Source organism: Condylura cristata, unplaced genomic scaffold (assembly GCF_000260355.1).
Source record: "Condylura cristata isolate star-nosed mole 26May11 unplaced genomic scaffold, ConCri1.0 scaffold00026, whole genome shotgun sequence".
In the NCBI taxonomy this organism is placed as follows: domain Eukaryota; kingdom Metazoa; phylum Chordata; class Mammalia; order Eulipotyphla; family Talpidae; genus Condylura; species Condylura cristata.
The window spans coordinates 2115521-2134142 of record NW_004567127.1 but is presented as its reverse complement, the minus strand read 5'-3'; the positions used below and the strand labels follow the sequence as shown (position 1 = coordinate 2134142).

At 57.0% G+C, this 18622-nt stretch overlaps 1 protein-coding gene across 5 annotated transcripts in view; it reads left to right on the top strand.

Moving 5' to 3' along the window:
* Nucleotides 1-18622, top strand: part of PDE4DIP (phosphodiesterase 4D interacting protein) — a 131945-nt gene that overhangs the window by 96074 nt on the left and 17249 nt on the right. For 2 of the 5 annotated variants that reach the window (XM_012730071.1, XM_012730072.1), the window contains 10 exons: nucleotides 3342-3430; nucleotides 8233-8465; nucleotides 10523-10967; nucleotides 11664-11856; nucleotides 12572-12691; nucleotides 13371-13899; nucleotides 15084-15319; nucleotides 16197-16248; nucleotides 17152-17375; nucleotides 17951-18103. In XM_012730071.1, the coding sequence (XP_012585525.1) occupies nucleotides 3342-3430; nucleotides 8233-8465; nucleotides 10523-10967; nucleotides 11664-11856; nucleotides 12572-12691; nucleotides 13371-13899; nucleotides 15084-15319; nucleotides 16197-16248; nucleotides 17152-17375; nucleotides 17951-18103 (2274 nt within the window). Of the gene's footprint in view, nucleotides 1-3341; nucleotides 3431-3688; nucleotides 5209-8232; nucleotides 8466-10522; nucleotides 10968-11663; nucleotides 11857-12571; nucleotides 12692-13370; nucleotides 13900-15083; nucleotides 15320-16196; nucleotides 16249-17151; nucleotides 17376-17950; nucleotides 18104-18622 lie in introns of those variants that run through there. The other 3 variants (XM_012730069.1, XM_012730070.1, XM_012730073.1) reach the window with 3 other exon arrangements.

The window sequence follows — 18622 nt, the reverse complement described above, 5'->3', positions numbered from 1 at the left end:
CCCGCCTTGCAATTGATGATGGCTGCTGCTTGTAAAGCACCGGATTTCATCCAGCTTCACTGACAACTCCATGTTCTTCAGCTGTGCTGTGAAGCGAGGAGATCAGAGCATTCTCTCAAGGTCTCCTGCTGAGAGAAACTTGAGAGAGGTGAAGGGCAGGTGGCTTCAGTCAGGGTCACCTAGTCACTACCTTGGGTAGAAAACATGCCTCTGCCGGTTACATTTACAACCCTCAATGCCTCCCCCCCACCTTTTTTCAACTCTAAATTGAGAAACCCATCAGCTGCCTCTGTTTACCGACAATAACAATAGCACTAAGGGCAGTATTTATTGAGCACACACTGTGCCAGGCGCTGTGGTAAGCACTTCAGAAGCAACAAACTCGGTCCAAGTTCACTACATCCAGCTGGGTGTCACTCAGCTCTAAGGAGAGCGGAAGCTGAGTTAGGAGAAGGTGGTGGCTGCCATAAACTGAACTAACAGCGGAGCAGAAATCTGTGTAAACAGTTTGGCTCCTGGCTCTTAATTTCACCTTCCTCAATATGAAAAGCCCCACAAAACATCCATTTTTGCCCAAGGATTTTATTGTATTTTAGAGACTGACTTTATTCCTGAGTGCTTTATAGAATAAGATAGCTGGTGGAAAATAACTTTCTAAATCTAAAAAAAAAGGGGGAGATATCAGTGCCATCTCCAGCCAGAGAAATTTGTAAGAACCACAACTTGAGACACAGCATCAAGGCCTCAAAAGTTTCTAATAAAATATCCACACCTAGAGACACAAATCAAAATGATCAGATTCTTAGCTTTCAAAGTCTCTAAGGTAACAGACCACTTTATTTCGTATTTATATAAAAAAATGTAGTAGATTCATCATTATCAAGCATCATACCTTTAAATTAGAAACTGACTCCAAGACAGAGAAGTTCTTCTGTTGTCATTGGTTTTGAAAAAGAATTGATAATGGGAAAAGGGATGGCTCATGGAAATTGATATAAAGGATAATTCATGCCAGTATTTTCTATAACATATTTTCACTTTTAGTCTACCCCTCAAATACACTTGCTTTCAGCATTCTAATTCGAATTGATAAGAAAATAATTTTGAAAGTTGTCCAGAGGCTGAACCATGCCTGTAGCTTCCCTGCGGAAGCTACTGTAGCTAAGCAAGGAAGAAGGGGCAGCACCAGCACCAGCGGGCAGAGTGTTGGCAGGAGACGGGCACCTGTGCCTTGTCTTCACTTAAGGCCTGAAGCCAGAGCCGAGGACTCTTGCTCTTGAATGAACCGGAGAGCGCCTTACCTAGAAATGCGTGTGTGCCACCAGGAAGGCTGACGGGGAGCAGGAAGGCCGGTGACCAGCGCTTACTAGCGGTCAGTCCCCGCTTACCTTGCTCCTGAGACCCAGACCAGGAATCATCTTGGATGTGGCCCAACCTGGCTACACAACCACTAAGAACGGTGTGGCCATGACCACACAGAACTGAATTTTCTCCAACTACAGGACAATTTTCTAGTCCAGCACTCAGAGTCACTGTGCAAAGTATATTCTCTTCCTCTGTCCCTCAGTGGGACAGTTCACTGTCTTTGCAGGGAAAAAATGATCCTGAGCTCTCCTGCTGTGCAGGGAAAGATTGTTCAGGCAGGCATCACAGACATGGAGGGCCTTGAGTGGATATGCCGCCTGGCTTCGAGCATCTCCTTTGCAGCCACGGCTTGGAGGTGCTCGTTCAGCCCCAAGCAACCGTGTTCCGAGTGAGGTGGTTCTGGGCTGCTTTGAAAGAGGAAGTGCTGAAGTCTGCCTGCAGCGTCTGCTTCCAAGCTAGTGTCACAGAGGTGCCCGCTGTGGGTAGGGCTTCTGGACGGGGTTCTGCCTTGCTACAGCATCACATCTGTTGTATGAAGTTACCACGTCCTTGGAATTTGTCATTAGATTCAGTTAGAAAAACATGCTGATTACTACCTTTTAGTAATTTAAGGAAGACCGGATCATTGCCAATATTCTGATACAAATGTCAGATGCCAGAGAGGGAAGGCAGGTGTGAATCGGCCGTGTTCCCCTCTGTAGAATGTGGTGACTGTTCGTTGTCCACTCGGAGCTGCTCAGCCTCCGATGTGTGGGCTCTGGAACAGCTTCTTCAGTCTTGGAAGAAGACCATGATAAAGCTGTGTTTTCTCACCAGTCAATCCAACCTGAATCAGTTATTCCAGGACTAACTCTGTGCAGGGACAGGTTACCCAATCGGTTGAGCCCAGCGAGAGCAGGCGTTTTTAAGATCTTGGTTGCCAAGGTCTGGGTCAGAACCAGATCTCAAGTTTCTCTTCTTGGGCCGGTTCTTTAAAATCCAGGGAGATTTGCAGTAGGTTTTCCTTAGTGTTCAAATGAACAAGGCATGAGACATCCCTGTATTTTCAAAATGAATCAACAATGTGAGTCCCAGGTCTTACTCTAAAATTCACTGGGCAGTCTTAGTCTAACAAATGTGAAGGAAGAAATGTCCTACATCTGTGTCCAGTATGGTAGCCACTGGCCAAAAGTAGCTGTATGAACTTTAATTAAAAGTTCAGTCACGCCAGCCGCATTTCCAGGGTTCGGCAGCCTCTTGGGGCCAGGGTCTACCGCACTTCTCAGTGCACACAAAGAACTGCAAAAATGTCTGTTGGTCAGTTCTGTAACACGCCTGGGGCCAGACACAAACTCCCTTGGTGAGAGTGTGGAAAGGTCTGCCCGGGGTGACAGTGTCCGTCTCTGGGGAACGAAAGAATGAACTCAGTTCCACTTGGGTGAAGAAACCCACAAGGAATGTTGGCATTAGACACAATTTGAGAGACAGGGAGGAGGGGGATCAAGGAAGCACCTGGACCGTTCTGTGCTTTTGGACCTGACCTCTCCTGTCACCCAGGCATACTGACCCAGCAATGGGAGTCATGAGAGGAGCAGGGCTGCTCTGATGGGGCTCTAGCAGGCGGGACAAAGGTGAGTCACGTGGGCTCATTTTGCAGAAGTGAAAGTTGTTACGTAACCAAGTCAAGGAATAGCAGAGGTGCCCTGGAAATAGGTGGGAGCAGCCGCCACCCTGCGCGGCAGCCACTTCCTTGGCCTTGAATGAAAGTCTGCTCGTGGCTGAGGCTTGGGCTTGAGTGTGAGGGGACACATGAGGGACTCGGCCAGGGGGCTCCTCCACAGACTTGGCACGTGGGCGCCCGTCAGCCCTGCTGGCTACGGGGCCATGCGGATGGGAAAGGAGGGAATCAGAGGCGGACGGCAAAAGCAGGTCATTTTACCTGCTCTTGGAAGCCATCTGTGAAAGGAGTCACCTTTCTCTTCTGGATTTCCTTCCAGGTGCAGCCGCAGGCGACGACACCGAGGATGCAAGCACGGAGTTCACCGACAGCATTGAAGAGGAGGCTGCACATAACAGCCACCCACAAGTAAGTCTCAGGCTCTGGGGGCCCCGTGGCGGCTCCCCGCCCTCGGGGTCTGGCGCTCCCCTGCAGCCCTTGTGCACTTAGAGCGAGGAGGTGTCGTGGTCTTATGTGACCCAGTCCCCGTCGTCTTCCTGTTCTGAGCCTCTGTCACTTCGCCTGCCCTACCCTCGCCACCTCTCTCCAGCCTCCCCACTGGGGTGCGCCTGTCTCTCACACCTGTGCCTGCCCCTCCCTGTCTTTGCTCCCGTGTGTCTGCTGTAGCTCTAACTTCAGAAGAATGCTTACTTGCAACAAGACCAGGGACGCTTCCTCTCTTGGCTGTTGTAACAGAGAGACAGCAAAGAAGACAGGGAGCCGTGGGTGGGGGGGCCTGGCCCTGCTTCGGGGGCGTCCCCCCCGAGGACCTCCGACAGGACTGGATCGCTGCCGTGGCAGAGTCCTTCTTGGGAGATCTCACCACACAAAAGACAATGGTGTTGGGCAACTGGACCAACTGCCCAGCCTGTGGCCCATCGGTGGCCAGAAGGTGACACCCCCAGAGCAAGCCCCCCTCACATCCGAGAATGTGTTCCCAAGGCGCCGTAGTTCTGCCAGCTGCCGGCGAAGGTCTAGCCAGCGTGTCCTCAAGCCCAAGAGTTGCACGTGCTGCACCTCGGAGCTCCAGCCTCCCAGAGCGACCCTGATGCCCACCTCGGCTCCCTGCGTGGGTGCCCTGCGGCCTGCCAGCCCTCCTGAGCCCGCCGCGCTGTGACCCTGGGCACCGAGGGAGCACGCAGTCCTGACCCGCAGCAGCAGCCGGGTTTCCAGAGATAGCTGCCGGGACTGTTAGGAGTCCGGGTCGGCCTCTGTATTTCCTGTGTGGGAAGAAGAGGAGCCGCTCGCAAACCCACGAGAACGGCCACGTAACAGTCCCCACTGCCATGGTGCGGCCGTCTGCTCTCGAGGACCCGTCCTGTCCCGGATGAGCTCGTGTCCGCGGCACCGTTTCATTGTCTGCTTCCGAGACCCTTCTTTGCTGATCTAACCCTGCCTGCCCCGTGCCGCTCTCGAGTTCCTGCATGAGCTGCCTCCCGCTCTGTCCGGTCTGCTGCTTCTGAGTGCTCCCAGCCATGCCGCCACATTAACAGGAACGCCACGGGCCCAGCAGTCAGAATCCCCACTGCTCACTTCCCTGGGCGTCTTGGGCAGGAGGGGGGTCCCCAGGAGGAGCAGATGCCCGCTCTGAGGTGGAGCGATTGGGTGTCAGCAGGTGACTGGTGGCGGGTGCTGCTGTGGGACAAGGTGAACTTCAGAGCAGATGAGCAGGGCACAGCTAGAGCACGGCCAGAGTGACTGGCTGAACCACCCCGGGGCGCAGTTCATTCTGCTTCCCAGGGGTCCGCCGACTGGTCTCCGAAGCCGGTCCTCAACCTTCTTTCTTAGAGCCTAGTGTGGAGAGCGCCACCCGATGGCATTCTGAGGTGAGTCCTCAGCACCGGGTGACACCGCTACACGGGGCACCTGTTGTCCCCTTGCAGGGCCCTAGCCCTGGGCGCAGCAGATTCTTAGCAATGCTCAGTTAACAAACCCGTGGGTCGGGGCTTGACTCATACTAGACGGTCTATGTCTGGTGGATGAAGAATTCCTGGGGTAAGCATCACTTCTCTTCCCATCACCTTTTCTTGATCAGCTTCTGTCCGGGGTAGGAGGTAGATGAACTCATTGTCAACTTACTTCAACTTTTTTGGAGTCTGAGGGTGTGACTCTCCTGCTACCATTTAAATAAAACTCATTTGCCATAAGTGTTCCGTGTCCAGATTCTCAAAAACCCACTTGCTTGTTTCCCTGGAAAGGTCCCTTGAGATGTCAGGAGACTGCGCTGCTCCTTGCCCTGTCCTCGTAGCCTCCAGCGTCCACACACTGCCCTCACAAACACATCCAGCTTCTGACCCTCCAAGGCCAGGACCACCATGTGGCCAGCACAAGTTGCTCTGTCCTTCTGTTTGGAATCACCCTTATCAGGAAATGTCAGGTCTGCCCACGACAGCAGTTCTCCTCAGGTGTCTCCCCTAGAGCCCATCCTTAAGCAGGGTCAGATCTACAGCTAACCCCTAGGAAATTCATGTGGAAGGACCTAGAGTAATCCATCCCTGTGTTTCTTCACCTAGGCTTTTGCAATGGAGAAAAGTTAATAAAGATTCAAGTTCAAAGAAGGAGGCAAAATTCAGAGGCTTAAGACACTGAGTTTTTAGGAGAGATGGTCTCCAGTGCCTCAACTCTGTGAGAACATAGCGCTGTGAAAGCTGGGAAGTGACAGGGACAAAAATAATCTCCTGCCTGCAGCAGGAGATCAGGTCTGCAAGACCTCGCAGGCAAGAGGGTCCCGGCACACAGTGCTGCGTGACACCATGGATATTAGGAGAGGTGAAAAAAACACCTTTGAGAGAGGTAATCAACAATAGCCCTAAAGAATTCATGTCACATGTGCTGGGAGCCCAGGTTTTTCTTTTTTAAAGATTTATTTATTTGTGCATACAGAACTGGGGTGCAGGCCAGAGGCTCAGGGGGCAGTGAAAGGCTTCATCAGAGACAGAGTGGGGAGCAGAACAGGCAGATCGACGAAGTACACTGCTGAGGGGAGCAGCAAGCGGGTCAGGAGAGGTCTGCCACACCATGTTGTCCCCCTCTGGGGCAGGCGGGAATCGAACTCATGATGAAGTGGCTTTAGCTTCTCAGTGCTGTGCTTTAACCTGCTGTGCCACCAGGAAGGGCCAGCCCATGGGTTTTTTCCTAGGGAAAGAAAGACAGACTAGCTTTCATGGATGAGAAGAACCTGTGTGACAGCTCTATCTTGAGTCACTTGTCATGAATGAAAATTTAATGACGAGTTAGCCAAAGTCAGCTTCCTCTAAGAGGAATTTTGAAAACCCAAATTCGCCTGGCCACAAGTGAGGTCTATTTTCTCATTAAAAAGTGGGAAGTGAGACCGGATATGCCATAAGTTCCCCCCTGGTCTGAATATTCCACTCTAATTTCCCCTTTTTAGAGAAACGAGGTATATTTCAATCAATAGAAGAAGACACCATGCACTGAAAGAAAGCACTTAAAAAGTAGGTTTGTATTATTAAAGTGTGACTTTCCTTTAAGCAGGAGAAACCCTTAAGGTTCAGAAAAGCTGCCAGTGCCCATGTTCACAGAGGCAGTGCCCAGTTAGGCTAGCTGGACAGCATTTGTACAGAAGCACAATGCCACACAGTTTAGGAGAGGAGTGAGCCGCAACAGCTCCTTTCTCCAGCCCCTCCTCCCTGGCTTGTCCCACGTGCTGGGTGGCACAGGCAGAGCTGGGCACAGGCCTCATGGCGCCGGGCGGTGGGGCCCTCCAGGGCAGACACCCAGGAGCCTCCTAGAGCCCAGGGTTGCAGCCCCAGGTGGAACCAGATTCCCAGGGAATGAACAACGTGTCCGAGGATCTTCTTTGGCAAGGGCTCACTTCTCCTCGGCCTCGTAGTGTGCAGCGAAGTGCCAGGCTGCAGCCGAGCTGTGGGCCACCCCCACCCCCATGCCCCCAGCCTAGGTCTGCCAGCTTCAGCTAGGAGACCAAAGGCAGCACCGAGCACATTGACCGAGCCAAGCCGGCAGCTCTATCAGCCACTGATCCATTTCAGCTGCTCTGGGCCCTGGTGTGTTCACGCAGTTGCAACCTGCATGAAAGTATAAAGCATGTAATTAATTCTACTGAGCATCTCTAACAGAGAGGTCTCTCCGTGACTATGGGACGCAGCGAGTACTTTAATGACTTTGATAACAGAGGAAATGACGCTGTAGAAGCAGAACAAATTCATTGACAAGCACCAGTCAGACTGTGTAGAAACGAAGCAGTCTGACCCACAGATAGTTACCCCGGAGAGTGGAGTACTGGGAGGTACAGATTAACCTGAAGTGAAGTGAAGCCCCCAAGACGGCCTAGGGGTGTATTGGGGCAGGTGGGCAAAAATCCTGTTTGCAACAGACAAACCTGGTGTAGATTATTTTCAGCTTTTTACTCTCTTCAGGGCAGGGGGAAGACTAGGGAGGGACCAAGGTGACCCTCAAGAGCCCGAAAGTTAAAAAGAAGTTCTCACTGAGGGAAATGATATGTTCTGCTTTAGTTGAAGCCCTGAGGAATAACTTCAAGAATAATCCTCAAAAATGGAAAGAAAGGTGTTGCTGGCACATTTCTGCCCTCTCTCTTCTCACGTGCTTAGGCCTGTAGGGGCGTCAAGCTGGCAGCGCAACTCAGGGGTAAGAACCAAACGGGGGGATGTGTGCTGGGCAGGCCGCCTCTCCTCTGCCCGGTCCTTGCCGGCCCCGCAGGAGTGAGCCTTGCCTTGTCTTCCTTTTGGCTGCACCCACATTCGGGGGCTGCAGCTGTGAACCCCAGATCCTGTCTTTTTGGAGACAGCTCTGGGCGCATCCTCAGGCTTTGGGCTCTGGTGTTGCAGCCTGATGTCGTAGGCAAGGATGCACATGCTAGCAAGGCCTGTGATCTGTGAGGAGACGGAACCTGTCACTCAAGGAGGAGAGTCACAGCGGCCACACGTTGCTGTTTAACCCTCAGCCATCAATGTGTGTTTGTAATTTGCGCTGTGCCCTCTGGAGTCCTCTCATCCTGCTCCCGATGACAGTTGCGCCTCCCCTGTGGTGCGTCCTCCCCACCCATGCCAGCCTCCAGGGTCCTCAGGCCGAGACGTCTCGGGGATGCTTATTTTAGGTCCAGGTTTCACTACCATTAAATGCTGCTTTTGCAGCCTGATGCCTGACTTCTTTAAACTGTAATTCTCTTTCAGGTCATCAAGGTGGCTTTGGAGAAAAGCCTGGCAGCCGTGGAGACCCAGAAGACATCTTTCCCCCCGCCTCCCCTTAGGGGAGCAGATGGGAACAGGGGTCTTCAGGAGGAAATACTTCACCTGAGGGCTGAGACCCACCAGCACTTAGAGGCGAGGAGGAAGGCTGAGGGGGAGCTGAAGGAGCTGAAGGCTCAGATTGAGGAAGCTGGATTCTCCTCCGTGGCCCACATCAGGTAGGACATACCGCATCAGGGGCCTGCCCGTGAGACGCTTGGCCTGGGTCGGTCATTGCCGTCTATGGCTTTTTCCAAAGATGCTGATGATGTAGGGCGAGACCATCTGTCATTGATTCCTGGGCCATAATCATCAATCCAGCCCATGTCCTGTCGCCCCCCCCCCCCCGGCAACTCCTTGGCATGTAAGTGTCCCTGAGTCAGAGAATTAGCTGAAGAGCCCCTTGGCATCTGCATGTCCCTTGTTTCATAGTCAAGGAAACTCAGGCCTAGAAAGTTCTGGTGACTCAGGTGCCGTGACTGTCCATGAGGAGCTCCCTGGGCCATTTTGGGAGACTTCTCTTGATTATTCCTGACGCTGGTTCATTGACTCTGTATTATCATACTTCTCTCCTTAAGCTCTCCAAGCGTAAGGCATGAAGTTTACTTTGACCTTGTCACATACTCTGAGTGGCGTTGTCACGGTGGGGAACCGCAGTAGCGCCTCTTTGGAGTCTGCGGTGGAACCTGCGATCAGACCACCTGCAGAGGCTCCTCGGAAACATTTTCTTTATTCCCTGGAGTTATTAACCTGCAAGCGTGTGAGGTTGGAGTCTCCACCCAACCTCGACAATCACTGACGGTGGCGACGGGGTCTGTGTGACATGCATCTCCATCTTCCATGCAAATTTTGTGCATGTGGGGACGGTAGGTCTCCCGCGAACACAAAGCATAACATTGAACATTCCCTTCTCTACTACACATGTAGCCCTTTCACTCCGCTCTACCTTGTTTTTGGTAAAATTCCTGCCCCTTTTGGTCCATCAAGGAACTGCCCCGCGCAGGGTTTCCACATCCGGAAGCACTTTCTTCCCTGATTCCCATAAAGAGGGACTTTACTCTTGACTCTGAGACCTCAGGATTCTGAGAAAACCAATCCAGGCCAAGGTCAATGGCTGCTCCCCCCACGGCCCCCACCAGTGCCCCCTGCAGGTGAATTCCTGGTTCCCCGTGTCTCCAGCTCCTCACAGTGCTCAAGACTCACCCGTGGAACTGACGGGTTCCGCCTCGGCCTTAGCTGTACGGTTTCCCACGAGCCCCTCGCAGGTTCTGGTGTTGCTCGCCGGGGAAGCAGCTAGCGCAGCGCATAAAATGGCCTCTCTGCTGGTGGCGACCCTGAGCCACCCTGCCGGTGTCATTTCATTTGCAACCCAGTACCCGACAGGGGCTGTGATCCTTCTGTTACATCAAAGGAAGCTCCAGGAGGGAAAAAGCCACCTGGTTGCTAGGAGAGGGCTTGATGACAGGGAAGGTGGTCTGCAATCCAGAAGTGAGTTGTTCGGCCCATTTTTTCACCAAAGTGTGAGTGTTTTGTGCAGCAGGTGCTGTAGGGGAGAGGGTGGGGGCCAGGTCTGAAGGTGGCCTCCCGTCACAAGAGCGGATGAAAGCAGACAGCTACCTGAGCGCCTTGGATTGTGGTTCTGATTAGAGTCTTCTATTCTGATGTGTTCATAGGCTCCCATTTCTCATCTAGGGGTTAAAAAGTGGCTGGTTGCAAATAAGAGAATTGTAGAAACCGTAATAATAAACTTGTCCCAGGCAAGGTCTTTCTTCTTCCTTCTTAACAGTGCAGGTGCCCTTGTTTATTTATTACAGAAGCCACTGAACATTAGAGCGTGGGACTGGGTGGCCGGGGTGCAGGTGGGCTGCATGGCTGGAGTGCAGGTAGGCCGGTGGCCTGGTGCAGGTGGGCCAGGTGGCCGGGATCCAGGTAGGGCAGTGGCCTGGTGCAGGTGGCCTGGTGCAGGTGGGCTGGGTACAGGTTGGCGCCAGGTGGCCAGGGTCCAGGTGGGCCAGATGTCTGAGTCCAAGGTCTCAGCTGTGGCGCTGCCCTGAGCAGCCATGGGAGCACAGGCAAGTCTCTGCCCCTCTCTGAGTCCTGGTTTTCTCATCTGAGATGACAGGGAGTGTTGCTGTAGGTCTGCAAGGTCATCTCGTTCTCGGGGGTGTCTCTGAGTCTGGTGGGTTGAGATGTGGGTGGCAGGGACCGAGCGTGGACCCGACCGCATCTCCTGCAGGAACACCATGCTGAGCCTGTGCCTGGAGAATGCAGAGCTGAAAGAGCAGATGGGAGAAGCAATGTCTGACGGATGGGAGATGGAGGAAGACAAGGAGAAGGGCGAGGTGATGGCAGAGACCATGGGAGCCAAGGGGGATCCGAGCGAGAGCTGCCTTCAGGCTGAGTGCAGGAAGCTCCAGAGAAAACTGAAAAATGCCCACAACATCATCAGCCTCCTCAAAGAACAGCTGGTGCTGAGCAGCAGGGAGAGCAAGAGCAAGCTGGCACCGGAACTCCTGGCGCCCCGGGCCCCGGGGCTCGGTGGGACGAGCACGGAGCCGGCTGACTCCGCGGGGAGGCAGCAGCACCCAGAGGAGAAGGCTGTGGCTGCAAGACCCTGCCGCAGACCCCGCAGCCTGGCTCTCGGGGCGGCCCTCCCAGTGGGCGCCCAGCATCCAGGCCAAGTAAGTGTGGGAGCAGGTGAAGCCGGTTCTGCCGGGGTCATGGCGCCCCAGGCAGCGGGGACACTCTCCTGCCCGGGAGGCGGGCGGTGCTCTGGCTGCATCCTCTCCTGACAGCTCTTGAGTGATTCATCTTCCGTGAATCTTTCTCGAGTGCTTAGTTTTCCAGATGGCACACCAGACCGGGAGAGCCGGTCTCTGCCCTGTAGGGGCTCCATATTGGGTGGGGAGAGGGTGGCACAAAAGCGGATGGTTTCACCGATGCAGTGCCAGGAGCCCTGGGCTTTCAGGGGCCCAGACAGGCGGTGTTGATGAGATGCCCCGCATAGCACTCCGTTTTCGTCACCGCTCCTCCCAGGGTCTCTTGCTGGGCCTCAGTGGGGTGTCAGCAACCTCTTAGGGAATGGGCAGTGCAGAGAGCCCTGTGGGCCCACGGAGGCAGGTGCAGGGCCACGAGGATGGCCTTCCACCTTCTCAGGACAAACCTCCCCGAGCCCCTCTGCCGCTTGAGAGGTGCTGCCATTCTGGACTCAGGGCTGCATTAATCACGAGCCCCGGGCAGCAGGAACTGTCTGGACTGCCAGGAACTGCCATGTGGCAGAGGGGTGCTGTGATGGGCCGGGAGGGGGCAGGGATTTGGCCATCACTTCAAGACACGTGACCTTGGCTGCCCTGCCCCCGGGCTGGCTCTTTCCACAGCTGGATCGCCGGTCCCAGGACCGTGCCCCTGGGCCTCCGTCCGAATGTGGCCTCCCGGGGTCCACCAAGCACCTGCGGTCCCAGCTGGCACAGTGCAGACAGCGCTACCAGGATCTCCAGGAGAAGCTGCTGATATCAGAAGCCACTGTCTTTGCCCAGGCGAACCAGCTGGAGAAATACAGGGCCATGCTGAGTAAGTCGCACCCAGCCCCGCGTCGTCGGCTCTGGGAGGCCACATGCCTTGCACACCTGGCCCAGCAAGAAAGCAGGCTTAGTCCCGACCTAGTCCTGCAGCAGTGAGGGCCACATCCACCTTCGGGCTGCAGACAGCAGAGAGGAATGAAGGTATAAAGTGCTAGCGCAGCGAGAGTAGAGGCAGGAAACGCGACATGGGTGCGCTGGTTTCTGGTATCGCTCAACGCTCTGCCTCTTCTTCGTCCTACATCAGATCCTTGCAAGAGGCATCTTCATTGTTGGTCTGACAGAATTTCCTGCAGAGATGAGGGTGTTCTATGTCACCATCACATGTGATTGTGGGGCGCGTGAAGTTTAGTTCAACTTGGGAATTTAAAGTTCTCTTAAATTTTAGTTAATTTTACATAAAATAGCCGCATCTGGCTAGTAGCTACCTTACTGGACAGTGTCGATCTACAGGCCTCGGGAGTCCAAATTATTTGGGTTCCATTCAAACATGGCTTCATTTGGCTTCACCAGATGATAATATGCAATGCCTAACCTGAGGAGCCTGGTGCATCTGAGCTCAGTTTCTCTGCAGCAGGAGCTGGCGAAGGCCAGCACATCCTGTGGAGAAGGACCTGAGGCCAGTCCTGACCCCTGCTGCTGGGGGCTGTCGAGGCCCAGGGCATGTGTGGGAAGCTCAGCTCTTCTGCAGCGTCTGTCTCTTCCAGCAGGCGAATCCTTGGTGAAGCAAGACAGCAAGCAGGTCCAGGTAGACCTCCAGGACCTGGGCTACGAGACCTGCGGCCGCAGCGAGAACGAGGCTGAGCGGGAGGAGACCACCAGCCCCGGTGAGAGCTTGGGCACGGGGCTCACCTTGCCTCCCGGAGCCGGCTCCCAGCGGGCGGCCCACATCCCCGCCCGCGGCCGATGAGCGAGGAGGGGCGGGCAGCTGCTGTAGGTTGGAGAGGACCCAGGAGTAATGAGGGGCAGGGTGTCCGCAGGACAGCTCTCACCCGAAAGGAGGCTGTGTGAGCTGAGTCTCTGCAATGAATTTCCCAACAGCGATTCGTTTTTAAGAATCGCCAGTTAATTATTATTATACAGAATTATATCTGATTAATTAATTGGCTCTCCAATTAATTACTATTATACAGAATTATACAATAGTGATAACGATAATAGTTATCATTATTGTACAGGGAAAAAATGCCCATGCTACTAATGAATAAAGAGACCCGATGAGCTGCCGAGATTATGCAAGCCGTACAGTGGAAGCAGTTTTCCCCATTATGGAAGGGCTAGGACTGGCGGGACAGTGATCGAATTGAAATGGGAAAGAGAAAAACAGCAAAATAGAAGTTCCCATGGCTGAGGTGCAGGCGCGAGAGCAGCGACTGCAGCAGAGGCCACCCCAGCGCCGACTGAGCAGCGCCCCGCTTCTCCGATTCTGCGTCCCCGGGCCCGGCCCGCCGCCCGTGCAGGGCTGCCGCGCCCTTGCTCAGGACCATGTCTGGTGCTCTTTTTCAGAGTGCGAGGAACACGACAGCCTTGGGGACTCCTTCCTGATGGATGGGCTGTGCTCTCCGCAGGGGCGCTCAGCCACCGCCCTGGCCAGCCCCCCTGGGAGGACGTCCCTGGAGAGCCGGCTGGGGAAGCAGGACGAGTTCCAGGCACGTGGGAAGTCAGAAGACGTCTCTGTCCTACACAAGAACATCAGAGAGCTGAAGACCCAGCTGCAGAACGCCAACAAGCTCATCCAGAACCTCAAGAGTCGGGTCCGCTCCCTGTCCGTTACGAGCGATTACTCCTCTAGCCTGGAGAGACCCCGAAAGCTGAAGGCTGTTGGCCCCCTCGAGGGATCTTCGCCCCACAGCATCACTGACGAGGATGAAGGGTGGCTGTCCGACGGCACGGGGGCTTTCTACCCTCCGGGGCTGCAGGCTAAAAAGGATCTGGACAGTCTGGTCCAGAGAGTGTCCCAGCTGGAGGCCCAGCTCCCGAAAACTGGGCTGGAGGGGAAGCTGGCAGAGGAGCTGAGATCCGCCTCCTGGCCTGGGTAAGGGTGGGGCGGGAGCCCGAGTGGGTGCGGATGGGGCAGACGGGAGGGGACCCGGCCCCCCGTCAGAGGGCAGGTCTGAGGAAAGGCCGGCAGGCCCCAGGGGACACACTAGGCGTCTCGGGCCTCCCCTTGGGAACACACAGTGACGGCACACGGCCTACTCAGACTGGAGCCAGCCCAGCGCTGGCAGGGGCTCGCTTGTAGCCTGCCTCGCTTTTCTGAGCCCGTTCCTCGGCCTGTGAAGCGAGGCTGAGAGACTCTGGTAAAGGGTGGTGATTAGAGTTAAATGCGTTCACTCGAGTGCTATCATGGGGCCTGACATACAAGCCCTCAGGCCCGTTTGCAGTGATTGGGGTTTGAGTGGCTGCTTCGTGCTGAAAGACGCTGGGTAGACGCCCTGCTTGCACGGCCCCGTATCTGTGCCGAGCAGCCAACCACCTCAAGCCTTCACGGCCTCAGACGATACTTCTGGTGGGCTGACTGGGCTCAGCTGGGTGGCTCTCGCAGCAAGGCTGTTGCCTGTAGGAGCCGGGAGCGGTCACCCACAGGGTCCACCTGGCCGGACGCCTGCTGTATTCAGGCTGGCACTGTGTTGCAGCCTCCTCTTCCTCTGTTGGCTCCTTGTGTCCCGGGGCCTCCATGGGTGGTGGCCACTCGGTGATACTAATCAAAGGGCACAGGGCCCTTGCAGATTTAAGGGGGTGGAGAATAGCCTCCCCTTCCTGCTGAGAGCGGCAGGGCCTTGTCCCTTTGACCGTCTTCACAGACCCAGTTTGCCATCATCAGGCTCATGGTCTTTGAGCTAGAAGGCACGAGAGGGCCGGTCCTGATTTAAGATTGGCACCAGGGTTCAGCGGCTCTACTCAGTTTATTTGTGGTGCCCGTGGCATGCCTCGGAGCCCACACTCTGCTGGTGCCGAGAGGCTGTGCAACCCAGCCTGTCAGCGCCCCAGGGAGCTCAGGTGCCCTCTTGGGCCTGTGAGTAGCGCAGAGGCCCACCACAGTCTGACACAGTAGTTTCTCTGAGCAGAATTTACGCTTAAATATCTCTTCGAGGGGAGGGGGACGCTCAGCTGGGGGCTGGAGGGCCCCCTGGAGGTGTTCTCATAGAAATGTCTCCTGAAGCCACCGTTAACTCCTCACTCACCCTGCCCTCCCTCCTGGCCCCTTTCCTGCGTTAGGAAATACGATTCCCTAATTCAGGATCAGGCCCGAGAACTATCCTACCTGCGCCAGAAAATACGAGAGGGGAGAGGTATCTGCTATCTCCTCACCCAGCATGCAAAGGACACAGTAAAGTCTTTTGAGGATCTCCTGAGAAGCAACGACATCGACTACTACCTGGGGCAGAGCTTCCGCGAGCAGCTCGCCCAGGGGGCGCAGCTGACAGAGAGGCTGGCCTGCAAGCTCAGCACCAGTAAGTGGGCTGGGGCGGGGCCCTCTGAGCCAACGCTCCTTGGGGGTGGGGGGGATCCCAGAGTCCTGCATCCACCTGGTCTCTGGGGACCAGCAGAGAATCAGAACACAGCCCAGAGACAACGCCCCGACACTGTAGACACTGCCAAGCCCGGGGCGTGATGCCTGGGGGAGGAGGCTGCTGTGTCCTCTGGCACTGGGTGAGGGGTGGCACAGGAAGGCTCCGGACAGCGCCAAGAGCCCTGAAGCCAGAGCGCGAGACCAGCCTGGGCGCTGCCATGCTCAGGGCTGGTGCCTCGTCCTGGCGCAGCCTCCGTGACCGCGCAGTGCCTTCTAGAATGTGCTTCACACGGCGTGTGGAGCGCCGTACCCTCTGGGATGTCGTAACACCAGGGTCAGGAATGTGGTAATCATGGGAGCCCTCTGCTTAGACTCTCCTGCGAGACCGGGGGCGTACGGCAGGTCCGCGGGGCCAGCCGCCCGTGTCCTGAGCGGAGGGTGACAGGCCTGTTTGCAGAAGCAGGAGCAGGTCGCCCAGACAGCTATGGCGGGACGCAGGCCACATGCCTGGAAACCCGTCTTTGCGGGCCTGGAGGCGCGAATATTCCAGAGGGAGGCTGGGCAAGCACCTTCTAAACATCCCTAACTGATGGGGCAGAGGGAGTCGGATGGCGACGTCCATCCTCCCCGTAGGGGAAGGTCTGTCTGGAGCTCAGGAAGCCTCCAGGTGGCCCCTGTGCACACAGCCTGAGCCCCGGGGGGGTGCTCCCGCGTGTCCTGCCGGGGTCCTCTGTTGTCGGGTAACGGACCCCGCGTCGGTAACGTGTGGCGTGGACCCTGCTAAATCTCTTACGGTTTCTCTCTGAATGTGTTTGCAGAGGATCATAAAAGTGAAAAAGATCAAGCTGGACTCGAACCGCTGGCCCTCAGGTAACGCAAACCAGAATCCGGCCGAGGAGCCAGGGGAAAGGCCCAAGGGACGGGAGCAGCAGCGTCACGGGTGGAGACAGGTGGAGCGGAGCGGGGGACGCTCACTGTGCCCTCACTCAAAGCTTTACTCTCCTTTGCTCTGGTCCTGTGGGGTTCCTTTCTCCAGGGTTAGCCCCCAGTCATCTGACTAGCGCTGAGCTAGTTCCAGGGCCCTCGGCACGCCCAGGGCGCTGCTGTCCTGAGTGTGTAAGACAGGCTGTGCTTTCTGCCAAGTGACTTAGCCTGAGGGGAGTTGGCAGCTGGTTTAATAGTCACCCACTGCCTTGGGGGAAACGAGACATATTAGGGGGCCCTGGGAAAGCTCCGGGCCCCACGGCTCCTGACCATGCACAGTGAGCTGCGGGCTGGGGGCCCCAGAGAAGCCGCTAGCGGGGTCGCTCTGCGTCCTGTGTGTGTCGGGCCTGCGGTGCTTCTCCAGCACCGGTGGGGAGGGCCGGCATGTCCTTGCGCTCATCCGAACCCGCCTGGGCACAGGCTCGGCTAGACCCCGTCGCCAGAGGCGTCACTGCTCTGAAGGTGTAGCCTGGATGCTGTGCCGCCCTCGGGGCTTCCCTCTGGCGTCTGGGCTTGTCTTGGTGAAGCCAGGCCAAGAGCCCCCGAGTGCAGCTGTGCTGGGGGCAAGCTTTAGGCAGCGAGCCTGAGGCCCAGCGAGTGCCCGCGCCCTCAGTGCGTGTGGCCACGCCGCCGGGCAGCCCTGGAGCGCCCTCTCTGTGCCCCACCGAGTGTCCACCCCAGCAGCGATGGGGCACCTGTACTCTGCAGAAGCCCCCCCACCCTTGACTTAATGGCTTGGCCGGTCCGGCTGCCCAGTGACCTGCCTGCTCCATGTCCTCCCCGTCCCAGGCTCAGCAGGGAGCTGCAGGAGAAGGAGAAGGTGATCGAGGTGCTGCAGGCCAAGCTGGACGCCCGCTCCCTCAGCCCCTCCGGCAGCCAGGCCCCGTCCGACTGCCCCCGCTCCCCGAGCAGCTCCTCCTTCCTGTCCGACGAGCTGGAAGCCTCCTCCGACATGGAGGTGGCCAGCGAGCGCACGCACTACGAGGAGCAGGAAGCCTCGCCCGGGGGCTCAGGTAACCCCGCTCTCTGAGCCAGAGCGCTTTATCGAGGCTGAGTGCCCCCCATAACTAGGCCTGCGGCTCTGCCTCGGTGTGCGTCAGGCCGCACAGAGTCCTGGGAGCCTTCGCGCCAAGCCCAGTTCCCTCGGGTCGGGCCAGTGCAGCCCCTGGCTGCAGGGGGCCCGCGTGGCCTGCCACCCCGGCCGCCACTGCCCGCGGTGAGGCCGGCGGTGAGCCACGGAGGGGCCCCACGGAGGGGAGGCGGCGCCTTCCCTCCGCTGCCCCGTGGCCGGCCTGAGTCGTAGGGACCTCCACCTCCGCAGCGCTCTTGCTAGCTGCTTTCTGGCGGGTCCCTGGGGAGCCGGGTGTCCACTGAGGCGGCCTGTCCTGCCTGGTGTGGCTCGTGGCCGACGGCCCGAGCCTGCTGGCCCCGCTGCGGTGGCCTCAGAGCCTAGGGCAGCTCCCAGGGCTGGGCCGGGGCTCGCCCTGGAAGCAGAGTTCTGCCCTGGTCGCTGCCCTGCTTGGCTCCAGGGCGGGACCCCACTTCCTGTAGAGCACCCAACGTTTTCTTTCGTTCGTGGGTTTTGTAGATTCCCTCCAGCACTCGAGTCACGCTGCTGCGCTGTCTCCTAAACCAGCAGCCACCGGTGCCTCTCAGGGGGTTAAGGCGGAGCCCCGCAGCAACCCCACCAGCCTGCCAGCCCCCCCGAGCCCCCCCCGGGAGGCCAGCCGGGCCCATCCAGGTAGGCCACAGCCAGGGCGGCTCCAGCTGCTCTCCCCGCCTGTCCCCACTGCCAAAGTCTCGCGCAGCCGGTCCTAGACCAAGCCGAGAGCCATCTTGAACCGTAGCTGTGCCTGCGTGCCTCTGCGGGGAGCTCTCGAGAAAGGGGTGGCCCGCACAGACTGGGTCTGCCTACCAGGTTTGCCCTGCCTCGGGCGCGTCGCTTTTAAGCACAGTGTTTTCATCTTTCTTTCATTTCACCCAGGCAGCAAAGAGGAATCTCTTAGGATTACAGGCCAGGGAGCGCAAGGAAACCCACGAGCTCCACCCCACCCTTCTTCCCTTTCTACCAGCACGTGAGCCTCTCAGGGTCAGGGCACGGCACGCTGAGGGTGCCCAGTCTCTGCGGGCAGGACCTCCCCGACCAGGCCACCCCCCGCATCCTGACAGGTGCAGCCCCTGCTGCATCCATGGTGCCCGTCCTGGGACCAGCCAGGAGGCTGCAGGCCGCTCCGGGGACTCGGGGTGCTTGCCGGCGGGC